Genomic DNA, 23551 nt, shown 5'->3' on the forward strand with positions numbered 1-23551 from the left:
TTTTTACTGCTGATTTTGAATGTTTTGATTTTAAATGTTCTTACTGCTGATTTTAAATGTTTTTACTGCTGATTTTTAATGTTTTTATTGCTGATTTTAAATGTTTTTACTGCTAATTTTATATGTTATTGTTGATTTTTAAACTGTGAAATGTTTCCCGTTGCTTTTTTTGATCATGTAAAGCACATCAAATTGCCTTGCGTATGAATTGCGTTATACAAATACATTACCTGACCTTCCTGTGTCAGGGATTGTCTGTGATTGTCTTTCTCAGTGAATGTGATTGTCTAATCTTGTGTGTTTGTGTAAATGTTTATCTCTATGTGTGTGTGTCTATAATCACTCAGTGGATGAAACTGTGAACGACTCATTCCAGTGAAACACTCAGAGTTGTTTTAGTGATGATAATAAAGCAAACAGCAGTGCAGTAACGGTCCAGAGGGTTTTTATTGGACCAGAATCTTGGGGGGTCTCAGTCTCCGATGGACACGGTGCTGAAGTACTCGGGGTCTCGTGTCATCGTCTCCTCGTTGTTTAAAGATGCAGATTTGATGTTAGTGCTCGCCAGCTTCACGTTCACTCCCTCCAGCCCTGGATCGTCTGTGTGTTCCACTGTCATCACGTGTCCAATGACATGCTAAAAACACAGATTAGACATTTTATTATATCAAACATACCCCCGTGATACAGAGGAAACTATTTGTATGGCTGTGTTCAAAATCACATACTAATGTTAAGGATGAAAGAAAAATATTGATTCTGCAATATATCGCAATTTTTCACAGCGCGATTATTGTATCGATCCAAATAATGTCAAAATCGATTTTTTAAATCATATTTATATATTTTTTTAATTATTATTATTATTATTATTATTATTATTATTATTATTATTATTATTATTATTATTATTATTATTCAAATCAAAACAATACATAATCCTAAACAACTGCACTCCATACTTTCACTTTGTCAAATATAAATCTAGTTCAAATGCAGTACAAAGAAAAGGAAGAAAAAAATTAATTAAATAAAAAATATAAAAATATAAATAAATAAATTAAAATGTACACTAATCCTAGCTAGATAGTATAACAAACTTGATCTAAAAGTAATTCTAGAAAACAAATCTTTGGTGTTGCCGGAAATTTGCGATATCAAAATGGGGTCATGACCCAAAAAAAACTTGGGAACCACTGACCCACATGTTCTCTCCAAACTTTCTTCTTCAAGAAGAAGAAAGAAGAAGAAAGAAAAACACTGACATTTACCGTTCAAAAGATGGGATGGAAGTTAACTTCTAAGGAATGAAAAAGAAACGCAAAATATCTCAAGTGTTATTATTATAATAGGAACATTTTTTTTATCACCAATGCAAATTTCAAAAAAAAATTTTGCTTAATTTTCACAAAATAATAATTAAATTTAAAAAAAATCATCCTTTTTATGATCAATAAGCTGTGGGATAAAAATATGCTGTTAAAATTCAAAATACAATCAATTTAACTGAAAATAATTGAAACCCTCTAGCTTTTTGAAAATTATTATTAATTATTATTATTATTATTATTAATAATAATAAACACTTGTCTTTTATTTCTCTTTCTATTCGTTTATTTACATTTTATTGCGAGCATTTTTAATACATGTGTTTGCCATTGTTGTTGTGCAATAAAGTATCTCCAATAAAGAATAAAAATATAAATTACTTTTTTAAATCAAAACAATAGAAAAAAAGAAACAAAGAAGAATAAAAAGAAAGAAGGAAGAAGTAGAACAAGAGAAATGCATTGAATCAACAGGTGGCGGTAGTGAAACGGGTCAGATACAACCAACAGAAATAACAACGAAGAAGAAGAAAAAGAAAAAAGCCGCAAAAAACAAAAACGAAGAAGAAGAAAAAGTTGTAGCAGAAGAAGAAGAAAAAGAAGCATAAAGATGAGTAAAAAAGAGGGTGAAAAGAGAGACAAAGCTCACTTTTGGTCGAACGATGAGACTAATTTCCTGGTGCTACAGTTAAAGGAAAGAAACATCCTGAAATTCATGGACGGTAGAAAAACGCGGAACGCGGTCGTGTTCCACAAAGTGTCTGAAGAGATGAGGAAGGCGGGCTTCGTCCGGACATCGGAACAATGCCGTGTCCGGTGGAAGCACGTGAAGCAGGCTTTCATCAAAGCCAGGAAAAACAAGACCGTGACCGACATGGCTTTTCCCTCGTGCTGTGACGTCCTGGAGGATCTACTCGGAGACGGACTGTCCCAAAACGAGGACCCAGAATATACCATTGGTGAGTTTTTTTTTTGTCAAAACAAATGTCCCTTTAATAATGAGACAGAGGCTTTTAAACCGGCAAATTCCATATCTTTATTTTTATTTTTTAAGAGCTTATAGAATACTGGTGCATGGAAACAAGTTAAACCTGTTATACTGTAGGGCTGGGCGATATTTTTTTGTCAAAATGGCGATATACGACAGGAATCTCAATATTCTTAACTTAATAAATTCATACCAGAAAGACCATTCTGGGTTAATTTATTTATTATATTTTTATAAAACTTTCAACAGTAGATTCCATTTTCATTGTTCAATAATGTGATTCCGTTGACGTAGATTTTATAGGGCCCTAGTGTAGTTGTTAAAGACTCGCTGCAGCGCATACAAGCGTGTGTCCTGTAACCATCTCTGATTGGCCAACAGCCCAGGAAGGCGGTTCTCGGCAATTGTGATTGGTGAACATATGTCACTCAAATGATGGAGACGGAAGAAAAAACCTCCAGCATCTGAGGTTACGTTATCGCAGTAGTGACAACGTTAATATCGATGCGATTAAGGTTAATCGTTCAGACTTAGTTGGTGTCACACTAAACACTGCTTTGCTTTGTGTATCGACCCACATTAAATGTTTAAATCTTTAAGTTATTTTTGATATTTGCTGCATTTAACAAACAATTTTGGTTAGCATAGTTATTTGAGTATGCTATCGAATGGTACTATGTGCCTGAAGAAAACATGATACCCTTTAACAAACAGCAGCATAATGTGCCACTTTGGGCTTTTTCTCCTCTAAGGGACAGCACGTGTGAGTGAGTTCTGTCATGTGGCTAGTTAGGTGAAGGTCTGTGTTAGAACGCACTCAGTGATCATCTAACTGAGCTTTTCATGCTGTTCCAAGAAGTAGAGAAAGCGGTGACTCCAAAAATTAGTATTTTAATACAAAATAAGTTAGAACACATTAGGGCTGAAATGAATAATTTGATTACATAAAAGCTTCGAGGCAAATTCTCGGCCTCGAGGCTTCGTTTAAATCATGTCAACAAAGTCCGTATCTTAACCGTTTTAAGACAGTCTCTGGCGGCGTCATGTTTCACACGGACTGAGTTAATTGACGTGCATCATTTTCTCTCTGGCAATAGAGGAAGACGTGGACAGCGGTGGAGTGCGAAAAAGACCGAAAATATCTAAAGTGTGGGTCCATTTTACACTTCGCAAAGCGGACAACGTAGTCCAGTGTATCCACTGTAAGATGAATCTAGCCTATCATAACAGTACGTCTACGATGCATCAGCACCTGAAAAGAAGACATCCTCACCTGGACGCCACTTCTGCTAGCGGAGTCGCAGCCTCTACAAGGTAATGCATTTTAAATCAGTTTACCCTTTGTTATTTGGTTATTCTGTTTTAAAACCAAATCAAAATAACAAATAAACAGTGTTTATTTTGTTTTACTGACTTAAAACCAAAGCAGAAACACACAAAAAAAAAAAAAAAAAACAAATAAGCAGCGTTTTATAGTTTTATTTTCCTTCTTTTTTAAAACTTGTTCTGTTTGTGTAATATTTGGATATTTACGGAGAAATTAGAGGGAAAACTGAAGTCCCTGGTTTCCCTCCCCTCGTAAAAAGCTGCTGACATTTATGTTTAGTTTTGCGGTGTTATGGTCCAAATAGTATCTAAATAAACTGGTGACTATTAACTGTGAGGCTGGTGTGAGGAACAATAGATGTTTGAATTTCTACAATTTGACACTTTTGCAAAAACAATTACATATTTTTTTTAGGGCAGTATTAATACTTATTTTGCACATTCTAAATACTGCTATAGCCACTAACAGCAGCCGTCAACACACACGGAAGTTTATCACAAGAAACGAGGAGCACCAGTAGATTCACTCATTGACTGCCATTGACGTCTAAAGACGTTGATTGTGTTTTTCACTGGGTGTTGCTAAGAGACAGTGTGACGGAGTTCTCCCGTGAATTTCAGGCTTGTATGATGTTGTAGTGACCAACTGTTGAGAGATTAGCCACAATGCTCACCATCAGAGGGGAGGGAGTAGCAAGGAAGAAGGAGAAAATGGTGCTGCGTGAGTTGAAGCTCCCACCAGATTACAGCGTCTTACACTAAAACAGAGCATGTGTGGACTTGAGTGAACATGGATCGTAAGGGGAAATTATCTACAAACCGAGCCAGACGGGTCGACTCGGCGTGTCACGAAGGAAGAGGAAGTTGCGCGCGCGCGCGTGTGTGTGTGAGAGACTGATGGGGGGGGAAGGCCAAAATACATTAAGCAAACTAATACTCTGACCCAGATAACAAAATAATAATAATTTTGTCATCAAAAGCCCGGTCTAAGTGTTTTTTTTTTTTTGTTTTTTTTAATAGAAGGAAACCAATGTACAGATGTTATAAGTGTCACTAAAGCAAAAAAAAAAAAAATTAGCTTTGAATTCACTGACAGATTTTTTAGAAAAAGGTTTTTTTTTTCTCAGCTTTTTGCTCATAAACTGTCTATTTGTGAGAAACTTGCCTCTATTCAACGAGTGATTACAGAAGAACGAAGCAAGCTCGAAACAAAATTCCTTTTTCTGATAAAAGTCGTGTCTATTCTTTCAGAATCTGGTCAGATTTTAGATTGTCGCAGTACAAAATATTCTGTGGGTTTCTAAAAATCTTTCAAAATGCTCTAAAATGTCTGGCAGTGAATGAGTTAATCACATCATGTGCATGTTTTACATAACATCCATTTTTGGGTTTTGATTTATTTATGTATTAATAACGTTTCAATTCACCAGTGATGTGACTCATGCATTGCTTCTTTCTTGTCCGGGAGCAAAACTCCGCCCAGTCACCAGATTATCTGGATACTATTTGGATCGTAACACTGTTCGGTAAAGTTGGCAGATATTTACAGATTCAGACTTCCAGCATCAATAACTCTTTAACAAAATATCATCGACACATAAACTACACCTCTGCCATCAGTGTGAGATGGACAATGTGATACAAGATCATTTTATCAAATGCAGTAGAATAAAATAAATAACCACACTATTTATTTGTTATTTTGATTTGGTTTTAAAACGGAATAACCAAAGAACGAAGAATACACAGATTATTTTAGCCTGTTTTATGAGTTAATAAGCACGAGGCATAAGTAACAAGAGGGCTAAAAATCTCACTCATATAACTTTCCTTTTTACCTGTCCCGCGCGTGTGTCACTACAGAAAGACACACCCGTACACACACACACACAAGGTATTTATTATAAAAATATTCTAAATGAGTAAGATAAAACTTAAAAACTAACAATATTTTTTCAAAACGTACACAAAACGACAACAGAAATGCACAAAAATATACATAATGGCTACAGAAACACACAAAAACCGACAAAATAACTAAATATACACAAAAAGGCTCCAAAAACATATATTACAGAAAAATACACCAAACGACAACAAAAATATGAAAATGTGTTAAAAAAACACACAAAACTAAACATTTAGATACATAAAATGACAACAGAAATGCACAAAACTACATGAAAACGGATACAAAAATACACAAAATGACTGCAGAATCACACTACAATGGCAACAAAAATCAATAATTACACATAATGACTCCAAAAACATTCATTATAGAAAAACTACAAACTAAACAATATTTATTAAAAAAAAAAGCTAAATATGGACAAAGCTGCATTCATTAACATATAGATTTACTGATGAGCGTGTTTATTGAGTTTGTTGTATAAATCAAGGTATTTTTTTGTCCTCCACAGTTCATCACAGCAGCGTATGGACAGCTTTGTCTGGACAGGTCCCTTATGCACCGTGGAGGACGCTGCAGGTCTGACCACATGGTTCTAGCAGTGCTACACTGTTTTACTTGTTTACGGTTAAGTTGAAGTTTTGAAAAATAATTTTAAGGAATAACTGACAACTGTTTGCTCAGTTTAAGAGGTCTTTCATATTTTGTATCACACTATTGATATAGTTGTCAATTAATCCGATTAATTGAAATGAAAAAATCGACAGAATACTCGATTACAATAATCTTCCATAGCTGCAGCACTAGAATACATTGATATAGGTGATATTGTAAATGTAATAGAAATCTTGATATATTGTGAATCTCGATATATTGCCCAGCTCTTTTGTTGAGTTTTTGTTAAAATTAGACACTATAAGCTAAATACGGTTGTATGGATGGATGCCCTCAACCCGGAAACGGCTAAGCGGAAGAAGATGGATGGATGGATGGATGCTAAACGTTGGTTCATGGCTTCTACAGAAAGTCCCATTCCTGCTGTGGAGAGTCTGAAGGAAATAAAGGAGGAGCCGTTGTCACTACAGGACTCAGAGGAAGCTTCTGGATCCTCACCAGAACCTGAGTGGTGCAGAACCAGTAGCCCCCAGAAGGAAAGGACTGCTGGATCCCCCCCACACCATTCACATTGTATGTTATCTAATACACTGGATACATTAGGTACGACGACATATTAAGGCCACATCAAAATAAAAATACTAAATCTGGGCACTACAAGGTTAAAGTTTAATATTGGAGATTTTATGAGAATAAAGTCAGAACCTAATAAAATTGTAATTTTATGAGATTAAAGTCGTAATATTTAGAGAATAAAATTGAAATCCAAACAGGATTTGCGTGTGTTATGGAGAATGTGGAACATTTAGTGAGATTATATTTGTCTTTATGTTTCACACATAGTGAAATGCTATCATCACTACTGTTATCACTTTAAAAACACTTTGCAGACGTTTGCGTTTGTTCCGACCAAATAACCACACTGATTTGGAGCTAATGGCCTCTTTTATTGTGGAGGAGGAAGTGGCAGGAAGTGGTCGACTTCAGGGTTATTGCTGAAGTTGTGTTCACTTCATTAGAGAATTCTGAACGCTGTAGCATTACGAGTTTTTTAAGATGCGCCTTTATTCTCATAAAACATTCTTAAAATATGACTTTAATCTCGTAGTGTTCTTTTTATTTTAATGTGGTTAATACATCATCATAATTGTCTAATGTCTAATATTGATAATATACAGTAAATGCTTCAAGAAAACAGACAAACTTCACATTAAAAACCCTCGTGCAACTATGCATGTGTGAGAACACACCAGTGGCCTATTTATTTATTTATTCTAATTTTATTTTTCTCTGAATGACTTCTGTAGACGCAGAACATCAACAGTCTGAGAATAAGAGGAGGAGGAGGATGCGCTACACCCAGGATGAATATGACCCAGTCTTGCGGTATTTGAAGGACATGAACAAATTGTGGACTCAGCAGCTGCAGAGGAGCGAGGAGAGAGAGGAGCGCATGTTGGACCGCATCATAGAGAGCAATGCAACCGCCGTCTCCCAACTCTTAGAGTGCATCAGGAGCCTGCAGCCATCCTTAGCCCCACAGCCCACCATAGTCCCAGGTTCCATTAAGACTTTAGCCGACGAGTGTTGATTATTGTTTAGTAATTAATTCATGTTGACAATGTCTGAGTGAAGGTTTACGTTTAAAGAGATCCTCCATTGTTTTTACAAACCTTTGAAATGTACTTATTAGTAGATCTATGTCTAACTAAACACATTATTATGCACTATATTCAATTTATTACATTTTAAAAATAGGACTACTTTACAGTTTTAGAGCCTGTGTTCCTCTATCTTGAAATCACATGATTGATGATGTCACGTGGCCCCACTGCCTGTAAACATCCCATTGTTTTCTATTGGAGTGAAACATTCAGCCTGATTTTTATATCATTTAGCAGACGACTTGTGCTAATTTTTGGTTGCTATACATAATCAGGAAAAGTTAATGATGTCTCTGTGTTTCGGTGGTAGACAATAAAGCACAGAAGCAGAGCTCTCCAAAAGGACCTTTACTCTCCCTTAAACAGTGTGCTGACACGTTCGACTGGCTGAAGTTAGAGAGTAACTAACAGACTGCTAAAGACACACAAACCCTTAAGATAGAAGTCCTTTGGGTGGGAGTCCTTCCAACAGTCCATGATTTACTTGCTAACTTCAGCCACCAGAGCGTGTCGGCGCACTGCTTCATTGTCTACTACCAAACCTCAGAGTTATAACTGTCGCCCCCTGCCGTCATAGCTTATTTTTCCGGTCACAACAGTTTTTATCCTCTTTCTGTAAACAAGAGGTTAACATCGAGATATTTAACTTTTCCTGATTATTTAGAGCAACTAAAAACAGCACAAGATGAACCGAAAAAGCTGGTAAATGATCTAAAAAGCTCCATTAAAAAAAAAAATGGGATGAGGGGCCGTGTGACATCATCAATCATGTGATTTCAAGATGGAGGAACACAGGCTCTAAAACTGTAAAGTAGTCCTATTTTTAAAAGGTAATAAATCAAATATAGTGCAAAATAATGTGTTTAGTTAGTCATAGATCTACCAATAATGACATTTCAGAGCTTTTAGGACACATTTATAAAAAGTGTTAAGGGTCCCTTTAAAGGAAACAGGCTAGTAATCAAAGGGTCACCGGTTTAAATCCATCACTGTTGATGATGATCGAGTCCCTAAACTGTTACTGTCTGTTATACATGGCGTTTGCTAAATGAAACGTTAAGCATGTGATTGTAGTTCTATTGTATAATAGGAATAAAGAGAAGTGAGTGAGATACTTCTGTTGGACGATTCCTAGAATCCTCAGGCTTTGATGAACTGCTGCACTTTTCTCTTTGGGCTTTCACTTCCTGTAAAACACCACAAAATGTTTGTTTTTAAAAATTTACCAAATACAAAGAAAAGACCAAGTGTTGTAAGTGTGAAATTATTTACAAATGAATTACCTTCAGAACCTCGTAGTTTGAAGTCCTGGACACGTAATTGTCCCAGGATTTGGCCGCGAGCTCTTTCTGTTTACAATGGGAGTTAACAGTAATCTGTGAAGAAGAAGATATTATATCATTATTGTTGATGTTAGGGCTGGGTGATATAGAACACATTCATATCTTGTTTTCTTTTTTTTCTCAAAATGACTATACGATATAAATCTCAATATTTTTTACTCAATATTTATTTTGTCCTTATTTTTTGGCCACTTTTCATCCAAATAAACTAACTTTTGTTTCCTTTTTGTTCCACATTTTTGCCCTTTTTCACTATAGTTTGTCACATTTTGCTCATTAAAGCGACCCATTGTCGCTACATACCACCTGGTTCCTCTTTATTTGACCATTTTTTGGCCATTCTTGACTGCTTTTGGCCCATTTTATTAATTTTACACTATTTTATTGTCACTTTTGGACTATTTTTGGCCACCTGTTACCATGTCGGGCGCATTTGGGGTCCATGGCCCACTGGGCATCGATGGCCAGTCCAGCCCTGGGGGTGTTTCCCTCACCTCGGTGTAGAGGAGCTCCTCCTCGCTGCTCTCCTCTTTCTGCTGCAACTCAATGATGCTGCGTTGATCCTCCATGACCCTCCTGGCCGTGTCCTCAGTGATGCTACAGATGGAGCTCAGGGCTTTCTGGTCGGGGCTGATGGGCCTCACCCCTCCCTCCCTCAGCTCCTGACTGATCTCATCCCACACCTCACCCACCTGCACCACAACACACACACACTCAACCCCTTACTCGCCATTTCTCAAAAACTCATGAAATCACCTTTTCAATGTCAGTTTTATTTGATGCATATTTTCATACTGTAACTATAGTTAGAGTCAGATTACTGTATATTGTGTTATGATTACTGTATAGTAAAAACAGGGAGAAGTCTGATGGCTTCAAAGCATTAAACAGGAACCACATGACTTCAGCATTACTACCTTGAAGTCTAAATATCTCCTGATGATGCTCAGCGTCACGTAGTCTTTTCTTGTCAGTCCAGGAAGTTCCTGAAACCCTAAGAAATGAAATAAAACAGAAAATGTCCATAAAAGTATACATTTGAATAGACATTAATACGATTCTACTGTGTGATCGTTAATGAAGCTGCTATAATTTACAAAATTCTACGTTTGCCGCGTTACCAATTTTGCAGAAAATTGAGTAGATCTTTGAGCGCAGGTTCTCTGATAACTCCAGCACTGCTGCACCAGGGCTGTGAGCTGGAAACGAGTGCTGGGCGTCTTCCTGCTGGGAGCGGGTGAGGATCGGCCTCCGTGGATCTTAGAATGTAAAAGAAGAGAAACTCAGTTAACAGAGCACTGCAGAAGGTCAGAGATGGATTGGACCCAGCAACCCTCCAGCTGAGAGAAAACAAACATTTTCAACCTTCTCTCAGAGGAACACAAACACTAAATACTGTTGGATCTTTTCTCTGGCATCATCTGAGGGTTCTTCTTGTTTTCCATCCTGGAATATTGACCTCGTGTAATGTTGGTAAAATGAGCAAAAAGAGACTGCGAGAATACTTTAGTTCAAATACAGGTTTATTCTTAAAACAATGCAGGATTCTCCTCCAATCAGGCTAGTGCATTAGTCTAGATGTCTAGCTACATCTTTAACCTACGTCCAATTCTGATTCATTCTGATACATTCTGAACTACATCTTGCTTCTGATCTTATCTAAATCCACTAGCTTTCTGTTTACATAAACGCCTCATCTTGTGATGGTGCAGTGGTGAAACTAAATATTTAGATAATATGCAAATTCATCATTTAGATTTAGATTTAATATTTAGAATTTAGATCTAACATTTAGCATTTAGATTTAATATTTAGCATTTAGATTTAATATTTAGAATTTAGATCTAACATTTAGATTTAATATTTAGCATTTATATCTAATATTTAGATTTAAATTTAATATTTAGCATTTAGATATAACATTTAGATTTAATATTTAGCATTTAGAGCTAACATTTAGCATTCATATTTAGATTTAACATTTAGATCTAACATTTACCATTTAGATTTAATATTTAGCATTTATATCTAACATTTAAATTTAATATTTAGCATTTAGATATAACATTTAGATTTAATATTTAGCATTTAGAGCTAACATTTAGCATTCATATTTAGATTTAACATTTAGAACTAACATTTAGCATTTAGATTTAATAGTTAACATTTAGATCTACCATTTAGAATTTAGATTTAGATTTCATATTTAACATTTAGCATTTAGATTTAGTGTTTAGCATTTATATCTAACATTTAGCATTTAGATTTAATATTTAGCATTTAGATTTAACATTTAGCATTTAGATCTGACTTTTAGCATTTAGATTTAGCATTTAGATCTAACATTTAGCATTTAGATTTAACATTGACATTATTTTTTTACAAGATTAAAATATCACAAATTTCATAAATATTGCTCTAAATCTGGTCAAAAATAAACGTGGTTTGTTGCTCAATGTTGCAAAAAGTTGCTGTTTATTTTAGCATGGACAATTTAACAAACGGCGCCCCATAATTTATTTTGAGTTTTTTTCAAACATTATTGTACTTTGGCCCTGTTAGGAAAGGGTCAAGATTATAAATAAATATTATCCGGTAGGTTCTTTAAAAGTCACTGATGTGTTTTTTTTTCTGTGCTCAATCAGGAGAACATTAGTTCTTACTGTGTGCGTGTATGTAGAAACACATGATCTTTTGCTGTAAATACTGACCAGCGATGGCTCCATGTGGGTCTCGGGCCACTCCCAGCATCTCCTCCTCCTGCCTCCACATCTGCAGCAGGAGTCCAGGAGCTGAGCCTCCACCGCTGGGCCTCCAGCTCAGGATGTGGGACAGAGTGTTGGGGTTGTCACACAGCTCCAGCAGCGTGGACAGGACGATGCCGTGCACACAGCCAGGGCTCGTCTGATAAAACACACCAAAGAAACATCACCTATAAGACAAAAACAATCACAACAAACAGTCCAGAACTAACAGACGTGCTTACACTGAGAAGGTCTAGAAGAAGGAACGTCCCTTCTTTGGCCAGGAAATAGTCTTCAGTGGTGTAGCAGCCAACGATACACGACCTAATGGCGTGAAAGTGGATTTAACAAAAGCTTCACTTTGTTTTCCATCCTAACTTAAGGATAAAAGTTTGAATCTGAGCGTTAAAGTCGGTTAAAGTAAGGTGTCGAATTTCAGAGCTGCCCTGTGGTGGGGGTGTGGAATGTAAAACTGGGTCATAGCTGACATATTTAGAACATTTAACTCTTTTTCCTTTTATTTAAGACAGAAACATGTTCTTTATCCTTGTTAAAAATGTGTACACATGAAAAATAATTGCAAATCTTGAATCTAAATGTAAATGTTAAATATAAATGTTAAATGTACATGTAAATCTAAATGTTAAATTGGTCACCAAGTGTACAACTAAATGTTTAGAAAAGACAAATTCATTTAAAACAGCATGTTCTATATTGATGTTAAAAATATGTACATGTAAAATAAATCTCAATGTAAAATGTAAACCTTAAAGTTATGTGTAAATCTAAACATAAATTTTAAAATCTAAATCTAAATGTTAAATCGAAGGCCATGTGTAAAGCTAAATGAAAATTATACAAAGTGGGCTGGTCATGAGGCCCTGCCCACACTCCACACACCCCAACCTCCAAGGTCCACCTCGGCTGATGTGCAGCCCACCAGTTAGTTTGGAGCAATCCTGCAATGTCTCACTCTTCCCCTCTCCTCACTCACAATGGTATGTTTGATTGAAAGACGCTGACCTGCCCACTTTGCATCATTTCTAGACTTTTAGCTTAGCTTGGGTACCGATTAAACATTTAGATTTAACATTTAGATTTAGATATAGATATAAATTTAACATTTAGATTTATTTTTCATGTGTACAGCTTTTTAACAATGATATAGAACATGCTGTTTCACGTGAAAATGTTGAAAATATGTTGGTTATGAAACAGTGATGGAGGAGCCATGATGTAACCTGCAGGTTAAACTCTTGTGTAACTGAACTGACCACACACAGTCCACCGTGGACAGGATCAACTTGTTGTGTCCCAAGCCGCTGTAAAACCTCTCTGTGCCTTTCTTCAGGAAATGAAGAACCATCTCAACTCCCTCTGACCCAAAAAGCTCCTGAAACAGACACAGAACACTGAAGGATCCAAAGATTCACCAACACAAACATCAGCGTCATGTTATTAGATTTTCATTTTTAAATTCAACCTTTGAAATGTTTGAAGGCCTTGTTACAAACAGTACAAAGTCGGTTTAGAGCATGAATGAACTAATAGCTCAAATAATAAATAAAAGCTAAGATGAATACAAACAAGTAAAACATTTTTTTTAATAAAAAATAGAATTTGAATGAGTAATATTTTGACTTTATTACTAGACATTTCAGCCGACTCCATTTTTATTTAATTTCTAGGCGATCCCACATGGGGTCACGGGCCAAAGTTTGAAAAACCCTGCTCTAAGGACAATGCTGCAAATAAAAAAAATCATCTTTTCTTTTTTTTTTTTTTTTTTTTTAATAAAAATTTCAATTTTAATGAGTAATTTTTAAAATTGTTTTATTACTATACCTTTCAGGCTACCCCATTTCAGTTTTATTTCCAGGTGACCCCACTTGTGGAGAGGTGTTGTAAAATAGCACGTGCTAACACACTTAAACAATACATCTAGGTTACCAATGTAATTGTGATGTCCATACCAAATAAAGAGAATCAATCAATCATGGAGTCACCGTAAGGTTGAAAAACCCTGAATTAGTTGGTGGTAAAGGCTTTTAAGCTTAATTCAGTCTATTCTTTTCACATTTAGGGTGTGACTTTACCTTCCTGTGCATGTCGGGCTCACACAGCGTAGAAAGGATCAGCTGAATGTCTGCAATCACCTCCAGAGCGATGGCATCATCTTCATCAGGACTTTCCTCCATCTGGTTTAAGATCCCTGAGGAAGAGATGATTCGGCTGTGTTAATAACACAGCTGGAAGCAAAGCTGATTGATCTGTGTTAAGTTATGCTATGCTATGCTATGCTATGCTATGCTATGCTATGCTATGCTATGCTATGCTATGCTATGCTACGTTACATTGTGTTACGTTACGTTACGCTACGTTACATTACGTTATGTTACGTTACGTTACGCTACGTTATGTTATGTTACGCTACGTTACGCCACGTTACGTTGCGCCACGTTACGCTACGTTGCGTTACGCTACGTTACGTTACGTTACGTTACGCTACGTTGCGTTACGCTACGTTAAGTTACATTGTGTTACGTTACGTTACGTTACTTTACGCTACGCTGCGTTGCGTTACGTTGCGTTACATTACCCAGCAGCTGGCTGATGATCCCCTGGTCACACAGATCCTGGTTCACAGACTCCTCACACAGAGACGTGATGGATCTCAGAGCTCTGATACAAAGTCTCATCTGAGCTTTTTTACTGCCTCGCCCTCCGATGCTGTGGAAACTCTGACCCTGTCCGAAGTAGGAGTCTGATCAGGTGGAGAGGAGAGGAAAAAGAAAGAATAAAGGTTGGAAAGGAGGAACTCAAATAACAAATTAAATTAAATAAAAATCTAATAAATCAACATGGAAATTAGCCAATAAATAAAAAATCACATTTCATATAAACTAACAGCAGCGTTGGGGTCAGTTATAATTGTAATGTCTTAATTGGTGATGAATTACAAATATGGCGTAATTATAATTGAAAAAATCTGTTGCTGTTGTAATTGTAATTTAATTGTAATTGAGTTCAGATAACTTTGTAATTGAAATTGACACAAAAATTCTATGAAAACTGTCAATTTCAATTTAATTAAACATCTCATAGTTCTGTTTTACTCATGCGTAGTGTATTTTACTGCTGATTTAAGACAGAAAGCTAACACAAGAGGAAGGTTCATTTTTATTAGGTTCTTTATCTTCTTAATGATTGTTGAACTTCAGTAATTAAGAATGTAATTGTAATTGACTTTCTAAGGATTAAAAAAAAATATTGTAATTTAATTGTAATTAGAAAAAATTCCAGTCACTGTAACCATAATTGCGTTGTAACTGAACATGGATAATTAAAGGCGTAATTGTAATTTAAAAATGTAATTGACCCCAACCCTGACTGTTTGTAGCAGACATGTTAACACAGATGTTTCCTCTGTGACCTTTGACCTGCTCTCTGACCTGGTACGACGCACCAGTCCAGCAGCATCAGCAGACAGGCGTTTCCCTGGTACAGCTTGTAGTCGTCCAATAGGATCGGAGCGAGTGTGGCGAGGGTTGCCAGGGCCTGAAGCTGGAGCTCCTCCCCCTGTAGAGCTGACCAATGACGAGAGCCGGAGCGGTGCGGCGCTGACGAGGCCTCAGGAGGCTTAACCAGAGTCAGCAGAGCTAGCATGACTCGCTCTTCTTTATAGATCTGTGACAGGGACAGAGAAAGTCATACCAGGATTGAAATCAATTACATTTTTCAATTACAAGTACGTCTTCAATTATCCATGTTCACTTACAACCAGGGTTGAAGTCAATTACATTTTTCAATTACAATTACGTCTTCAATTATCCATGTTCAAGTACAACTCAATTATAATCACAGTGACCAGCATTTTTTCCAATTACAATAAAAATTGCAATTATAATTTTCCCCTGAAATTCAATTACAATTACGTGTTAGCTTTCTGTTAGCATCTCTTATGACAACAAGTCAATTTTGACCCATGTCTTAAATCAGTCCTAAAACACCCTGAAATGTTATATATCATCCAATTTGTTTTTCATCTATTGTTTTTAGCCTCCTGCATCCTCACTAATTAATTATCAATTACACAATTACAATTATAATTGACCCCAACCCTGCATGTGACCAACTTTTCAGCTAAAATACTGAACCAACGTAGGACTGACCTGCTGTGCAGCGAAGTCACTGGACATTAAAACCAACAGGTTCAACAGCAGCTTCTTCAGCTTCATGTCTTCAAGACTGAAGTCCATCTTAAAGTCAGGAACCAGAGCGTTGTGACTTCTCACTAAAGGACACGAGTGAAATATTTAGTCATTTAAAGTTGGAAAACAGCGTCATCAAAGAATTCAATACTTCAGAAAGAAGAGGTTTCCTTACGCTCAGGAGAAATGGCAAAAATCACGAGCTGTCTGGCAAAGAAACTCTCCTGGAAATGAGAAACATGCTGTTAGATCATGTCATGGAAGATGATTAGGAACAATTGTGATGGAGAAAATTTTTGGCAAATTAAGAGTACAGTCGAAATGTCGAGATTAAAATTGAAAAGTTGAGATTAAAGTCAAAATGTTGAGATTAAAGTCAAAATGTTGAGATTAAAGTCGAAATGTTGAGATTAAAGTCAAAATGTTGAGATTAAAGTCAAAATGTTGAGATTACCACCTCAAAATGCAATAGTTGGCACATTTTTCTAGCAAGTGTTGGTACGCTGCCATGGCAACTGTTTTGTCCTTTGATGTGTGTAAAATACATGGACTCTCTGAACTTACAACAAGCTGGGATTTTGGACTTTCAGCAAGAAGCGACGTGATGACGAGAAGGTCGTTTCTGAGCTGAACGTTGGAGGGTTGGGACTTGTTTAGCATGTGGTGTAAAAACGCCTCCTTTAGGGATCTACGACAGAAACAGAGGAAGACAGATAAAAAACAACACTTACATGATAAATATTTAAATTGCAAATTACAAATGTGTCCTAAAACCTTTGAAATATCATTATTAGTAGGTCTATGTCTCTATGTCTATTAACATACCACTTGTTTTTAACAATGTGTTCTTAAATTACAGTTATTTAACATTTACTTGTTCTCGCAAGTTTAAAAAAATTAAATAAATTGCATTTCATATAATTTTGTACTTGTAAAGGTCAAATTTGTGATCATTGATATTGCGATGTATATCGTTTTGTCAAGTATTGGTATCGTATTATATATTCATGGCAATGCACACAAATAAACTGCAAACACACGTGTATTATGTAGGACTATGTGAGACACGTACACCACACACTCCAGGCTGCTGAGCTGCTCCGTCACCTCCTCCTTGTTGCATCTCTCCACCAGGTTCCAGAGGATCTCTGTGGACCGGATCAGGACCTGACCCGACGGGTCCGCTTCGTTCATGTGGAGACATATTGTTTCCGCTCCTCGTGCACAGAGCAGAGCGGCGCAGTTCAAATCTGTGTTTGTAAAACAAACGGTAATCATGGAGACGTCGGTTAAAAATAAAAATAAAGCAACTACTCAGTGATGCTGATGGCATCAGTACAAGGACACTTCTTCCAATCAGCCTTTGATTGTCATTAAGTCATATGGTGATTTTTGGACACTTGACGACTCTTGTAATCTACTGGACTCACAGGTCGTCTCCTCCCATTTAAAGAAGCATTCATACAGTACATCAATCACTAACCAGAGGAGCTGGAGAGCAGCTGGAGCGTGTGCAGTAGCTGTAATCTGATGTTTGGTTGGTTCTCCAGAGCCACCATGGAGAGAAGGAACGTCTGAGGAAGGTCACTGTACTCCAGCAGCTGTAGCCTGTAGCTGGTAGAGGTCTGCTGGAGCCCTTCATAGACAAGGAAACATTACAACTCACAACAACTTTAACACTACATGCTACAACTACAGTGACAACAAAAAAAGGACGACAACAATGAACAGATAGCTAGATCAACCTTAGGGGGAAAAGAAACCAGAAAAGAAGAATGAAGGGAAAACTTTGGAGAAGAATTCATAATAAAAGAAATGAAAAGTGCATTAAGGTCATGATGGGGGGAAAAACTAATATTCCATGCAATGAGGAATAAAACTAAAAAACTGTGAAAACACCAAAACTGAACGGCAGAAAATAAATTCTAGCAGTGTTGCGTTGTATTGCGTTGCGTTTCGTTACATTACATTGTCTTACGTTACATTGTCTTACGTTACGTTATGTTACGTTATGTTACATGACGTTGCGTTACGTTGTGCTGCATTGCACTGAATTATGCTATGCTATGCTATGCTATGCTATGCTATGCTATGCTATGCTATGCTATGCTATGCTATGCTATGCTATGCTAGTTGCGTTGGATTACGTTGTGTTGCGTTATTTTATGTCACTTTGCGTTCTGTTACATTACGTTACGTTATGTTACGTTACGTTACATTATATTATATTTAAACATTATAATGTTTAAAACCTATAGTAATAGAGTAATTTACTATATAAGTACATATATAAATATATATATACACACCCCAAAGCACCCAGTAATTTTTTACTGATGTTTGTATCTTTAAGATGCAACCCTGAGGATGGAAGGTCATTGGTGCAAAACAACAGATCTAATGGGTTAATGAACGTCGCTATAATCAGCACCACTGTAAGGATAAACAACTTCAACTAGACCAGACGACTGCTCGTTCTCCTCAAAGAAAAGTTTAATCAACCAGGGTTGGGGTCAATTACATTTTAAAATTACAATTACATCTTTGATTATCCATGTTCAATTACAACTCAATTATGATTACGTTGCCTGACATTTTTTCCCAATAATAATTATTTTTTCCCTGAAAGTCAATTAAAATTACATTCTCAATGACTAAAGTTCAATTACATCTAATTACAATTACTGGGCCTTTAATAACTAAGCCCTTAAAACGTATCTCAACATTATATTTCAAATTTCTACTTTAATCTCGACATTTCGACTTATTTTCTCCATCAAAATTGGTCCTAATCCATTTCCGTAGAAAACCAACAAACAAAAACAAAACGACCTTAAGAGCACGAGCATGCCACCACAGAAGACATGAGCGAGTCTCACTTAGTGAAAGTCTAGAAAATCGGCTGTTAGAGGGGACAGTCCGGAGCTTTGGCTTGGTGGGAGGGTCCGTACCATCGAGCAGCAGTTTGGGAACCACGCAGCTGTAGAAGGATCTGACACATTCCACAAGGTTCTGCCTCACTTCAGCGTCCGACACTCTCATCAGGCAGCCTGTCAACAGTTAAAAATGTGTACACATGAAAAACAAATCTAAATGTAAATGTTAAATCTAAATGTTGAATTGGTCGCTAAATGCTGCTGCGTGATCGACAGGCACCGAACTGCCCACTGTGCATAATTTCTTAACATTTTGCCTTACATTTAACGTTTAGATTTACTTTCAACATTTCGATTTGAATTTAACATTTAGATTTACATTTAACATTTCAATTTTCAGTCACTATACTCAAATTTAGCAAATTTTTTATATTTGAGACCAAAATTTGTATAAAACAGCACATTCTGTATCATTGTTAAAAACAAAAAAATAAATGTAATTACAAATGTTAAATCTCAATCTAAATTGTGTCCATCCATCCAATTTCTGACCCGCTTGCTCTTTTGTTCAGGGTCGCAGGGAATCTAACTGTAAAATCTAAATCTAAATGTAAAATGTAAAATGCTAAATGTAAAATTGGTCAGTGGCCCACGACCTTGGTGTTTTCAGCCATTATTAGATTTACATTTAGATTTTAGAACATGCTGTTTTACATGGATTTCTGTCTCAAATTAAACAAAAATGTACTAAATGTGAGGAAAGTGAGCTAAATGTCTAAAATATGTCGGCTATGAAACAGTGACTGAGTTTTTACGTTCGGCGCCCAATACGAATGAATATCCCGTTAGCAGGATGGACCATAATTAAAGTCGACAGTGGCATACCCATGTGAGAGAGAAAGTCGATGGTGTCCTGTGCATATGTCAGCTCGTCAGATGTTCTCTCTTTAAGGAAAGGAAGCCTGAAATGAAAAAGAGCAACAGTAAAATAAACGATGAAAAAATAAATAAATAATAACAAAAAAAACTCAAATAGTTCAAACTTGTAGCTGCTTACCTACAAAGTTTGAGTGCTTCGCACAGAATGAGCACATATTCAGGATGATCTTTGGCCCTCTCTGCACAGATGTCCAGTATCTTGGCGATGCCTGACAACTCCTTTAAAAGCTACAGCAAAATGTTAAGGAAATAATTTTCCATACACAGGCGTAAATATGTATGGGCCGCCGTGTGTAAAATTTACATGATAAAATAAACAGCAACTTTTTTGCGACATTTAGCAACAAACCATGTTTAAAAATTACTTTTGACCATAATTACAGCAATATTTGTAAAATTTGTTTTTCTTTTTGCCCCTCATAAAATCTAAATAATACATTTTTTATTATAATTATTGTTATGTCTGGTGAATTTGCTCAATATTTAGTTTCACTTGTGACATTTAGATTTAGATTTAACATTTAGTTTAACATTTAGATTTAGATTTAACATTTAGATTTAGATTTAACATTTAGTTTAACATTTGGATTTAGATTTAACATTTTGATTTGACATTTGACATTTAGATTTAACATTTAGATTTAATTTTAACATTTAGATTCAATATTTAGCATTTACATTTAGATTTAACATTTAACATGTAGATTTAACATTTAGATTTGACATTTAGATTTGACATTTAGATTTGACATTTAGATTTGACATTTAGATTTGACATTACACATTTAGATTTGACATTTAGATTTGAAATTTAGATTTAACATTTAAATTTCACATTTAGATTTTACATTTCACATTCAGATTCAACATTTAGCATTTAGATTTAAGATTCAATATTAAACATTTAGATTTAATATTGACGTGAGTTTTAGAAGAAAAAAAATCACAAATTTCACAAACATTGCTGTAAATCTGGTCAAACGTGGTTTATTGCTAAATGTTGTAAAAAGTTGCTGTTTAAATTTTTTTTCAGCATGTGCAACTTAACAATCTGCGTCCCATAAATCTGACGCTACGATTGCTGAGAACGGGGGAGAAAGCTGACGGATGGAGTGTAAATTGGAGCCTAGGGAGCAGTGTTTGGCTTCATCTATTTCTATCACAGCACCGTGGGAGCGTAATGAGGGGAAATATTTGACAATCTGCTGCAGCGTGTGACACCTAAAGGAGATTAATGTACAAGAAGCTGACGACCGTGTGAAGGATACGAAGCCAATGTGGTTCCTCTTCAGCAGTTTCTTCAGAACAAAGAGGTGTCGCTCCTTCAGTTTCACCTTTAATAGAACCAACCATGTTATTAAAACAGTTCAATAAAGTGAAATAAAATGATAAATATGGAGTTTAACTCACTGTTAAAGGATCTGTGAGGAGTTTAATCACTTTACTGAGCTCCAGACTGATCTGTTTTCCCTGTTAATAAAAGAGATTTTAGGTCAGTTTTAAAGAAAAAGATGAAAGGTTAAAGGTTAAAGGTCATTTCTCCTTTGTTCACATCTTCTCTATGACCCATTAAAACTAAGGAAGACAATATTTTTCTACTAAACGTTGTGATTTATTGCCTTAGTTATTTCTGGTGATACAGTAAAACAAACACAAGAGGCTGAATAAAACAAGTATGAACAAATTATTGGATTAACTGCTTTTAAATCAACACATAAATGTGTTGATTAAGCCTCAAAAATGTGTTTTGGAGCAGAATTTCCAATGTAAACTATTAGCGGAGGCCAAATAAATCATTTGTGTTTGCATTACAATTGATTTTAATAAAAGAGAGCTTTTATTATTCTTAACTAAAGGTTTTCCTTCAATCTAGCACTAGTTTATAATAGCTGACACAGCAAAAATGTTGAGAATAAAGTTGAGATCTTGTCGTTTCGACAAATTTATTTATTATCGCGTCATTTTGACTCCATCAAAATTGTCCCTAATCCATCTACGTACAGTAAAAGTATGCAAGAAATGTGATTTCAAATGGTGGCTCACAAGTCACTGCTTTTATTTGTTGTATTTAATTGAATTAAGTCAAAAACACAAACACAAAAAAAAATTAACAGAGATTCTCAACATTAAAACTACTGCTGAGACAATTTTCTGTTTATAAAAAAGGAGAAACACTCTCACAAACACTCTCAAATCTTTATGTGTTTTAACGTTTCCATTCCAAGCACCTCTGGGTGAATTATTCTAACAAAAAAAATAAAAACAAATATTGATGGGACGGGGTTGGTTTGGTCAAAAACGGGACACTTTCACAAGTACAGGTATTTTTTTATTTTTTTGCCACCAATTTGTCCGATTATGTTTGCAAGAAAAACACCTTAATTTAAAAATAAATAAATAGACAACATCACTAAAAATATGACAAATAAAAAAGGCAATATTTCAAACTACCTACATAACCAGAAAAAACAGACACGTTGTTTTTAAATTTGTTTAAATAGTTTTTTTTTTTAAAAAACAAGATATATTAATTTAGTATTTGTATGATTCTAAATGACTAAAGATTAAAGTTAACCATAGGCTACATTTAATTAAAAAAAATATTGTCCCTTTAATAAACAAATAATATACAAATGTTGGAATATAACTATTTACTATAATTGGTGTGAGGCTTTTTTAAAGGTACAAATACTGTAAATGACTTTTAGTAGGTTTATGAATTAAGATGGTATTATTAATTTTTTATGTGTATGTTTGTATGTATATATGTGTTTATGGGTGTGTATATGTATATGTACACAGATGTATTAAGTGACTAATACGTACTAATAATTAATAGTATAATGTTTGAGTTAATAGTGATAGTATTTATAATTGTGGCATTGATGTGATGAGTTCATGATGCCTGTGAATAATGACGACAATGATAAAATACTACAACTAGTTATTTAAATGATGGTGACAACAGGTGCAGAAATATAAGTTTATTTAATTTGTCATTTATTTATTTATTTCTAGCATTCTTAATTGCTTCATTTTTCGTTTATTTTATTTTACCTTTTGGAATTAGAATTGTTCAGGTCTGAAATAATCATTACACAGCATAACATTACTTTTTATCCACTGATTCGTGTTTCTATCAAAATAAAAGCCCAATAGAAACACATTAACTATCTACTCCTTCATTCACACACGCAACAACAACAACAACAACAACAACAACAACAACAACAACAACAACAACAACAACAACAACAACAACAACAACAACAACAACAACAACAAACTAAGACTAACAAATATGTCTATGTTACCTCCTGCCGGTTCTTGGCTGAAGCTCTGTTTCTAATCTCGGAGATGTCTGGTTTTCTTCTGTGAACTGTCAGTGAATCCATGTGTAAATAAAGAATAATCTCCTTTAAAGTGTTTCCTGACGATGTTACTGCAATTTTAATTCAAACTCAACTTTATTTATAACGCGCAAAAAACAACAAAAGTCATGTCGAAGCGTGAGCTCGATGTTTAGAACTCTGCTGAAACCATCGCTTTTATTGAGGCTGACGGCGTCCTGTGGTTGTCATGGTTACCACGCAGAGGGGCGGGGA

General features: G+C 35.5%; 2 protein-coding genes across 5 annotated transcripts; one reads left to right on the forward strand and one right to left on the reverse strand.

Annotated features, from left to right (window-relative positions):
• Nucleotides 1-428: 428 nt before the first annotated feature.
• Nucleotides 429-23549, reverse strand: cfap69 (cilia and flagella associated protein 69). Of its 3 annotated transcripts, none has more exons than XM_028460686.1 (23): nt 23261-23547; nt 21357-21416; nt 21215-21280; nt 20065-20174; nt 19893-19969; nt 19011-19181; nt 17615-17767; nt 17204-17381; nt 16696-16819; nt 16307-16355; nt 16093-16214; nt 15373-15607; nt 14520-14684; nt 14017-14132; nt 13195-13313; nt 12163-12244; nt 11888-12080; nt 10298-10435; nt 10094-10170; nt 9671-9868; nt 9117-9209; nt 8949-9020; nt 429-637 (listed from the first exon to the last, which is right to left on the reverse strand). In XM_028460686.1, the coding sequence occupies exons 1-23, from the start codon at nt 23339-23341 to the stop codon at nt 473-475; spliced, it is 2844 nt and encodes a 947-aa protein (XP_028316487.1). In that variant the 5' UTR covers nt 23342-23547; the 3' UTR covers nt 429-472. The 3 variants fall into 3 exon arrangements, with proteins under 3 accessions (XP_028316487.1, XP_028316490.1, XP_028316488.1); XM_028460689.1 differs by having other exon boundaries at nt 19083-19181; nt 23261-23546; XM_028460687.1 differs by lacking the exon at nt 21357-21416 and having other exon boundaries at nt 23261-23549.
• Nucleotides 1854-7942, forward strand: LOC114471808 (uncharacterized). Of its 2 annotated transcripts, none has more exons than XM_028460740.1 (5): nt 1854-2287; nt 3414-3630; nt 6066-6133; nt 6578-6772; nt 7477-7942. In XM_028460740.1, the coding sequence occupies exons 1-5, from the start codon at nt 1939-1941 to the stop codon at nt 7758-7760; spliced, it is 1113 nt and encodes a 370-aa protein (XP_028316541.1). In that variant the 5' UTR covers nt 1854-1938; the 3' UTR covers nt 7761-7942. The 2 variants fall into 2 exon arrangements, with proteins under 2 accessions (XP_028316541.1, XP_028316542.1); XM_028460741.1 differs by having other exon boundaries at nt 6578-6742.
• Nucleotides 23550-23551: the final 2 nt, after the last annotated feature.

Source organism: Gouania willdenowi, chromosome 11, assembly GCF_900634775.1.
Source record: "Gouania willdenowi chromosome 11, fGouWil2.1, whole genome shotgun sequence".
Taxonomy (NCBI): domain Eukaryota; kingdom Metazoa; phylum Chordata; class Actinopteri; order Blenniiformes; family Gobiesocidae; genus Gouania; species Gouania willdenowi.

Excerpts from the sequence above, each read along its gene's own strand:
- LOC114471808 (XM_028460740.1), top strand. The coding sequence starts at position 1,939 with ATGAGTAAAAAAGAGGGTGAAAAGAGAGACAAAGCTCACTTTTGGTCG. Across the intron at positions 6,134-6,577 it reads CACCGTGGAGGACGCTGCAG|AAAGTCCCATTCCTGCTGTG; the intron begins GTCTGACCACAT and ends TGGCTTCTACAG. Across the intron at positions 6,773-7,476 it reads TAATACACTGGATACATTAG|ACGCAGAACATCAACAGTCT; the intron begins GTACGACGACAT and ends TGACTTCTGTAG.
- cfap69 (XM_028460686.1), bottom strand. The coding sequence starts at position 23,341 with ATGGATTCACTGACAGTTCACAGAAGAAAACCAGACATCTCCGAGATT. Across the intron at positions 16,820-17,203 it reads AGCAGCCTGGAGTGTGTGGT|ATCCCTAAAGGAGGCGTTTT; the intron begins GTACGTGTCTCA and ends TTTCTGTCGTAG. Across the intron at positions 10,436-11,887 it reads CCCACATGGAGCCATCGCTG|ATCCACGGAGGCCGATCCTC; the intron begins GTCAGTATTTAC and ends TTACATTCTAAG.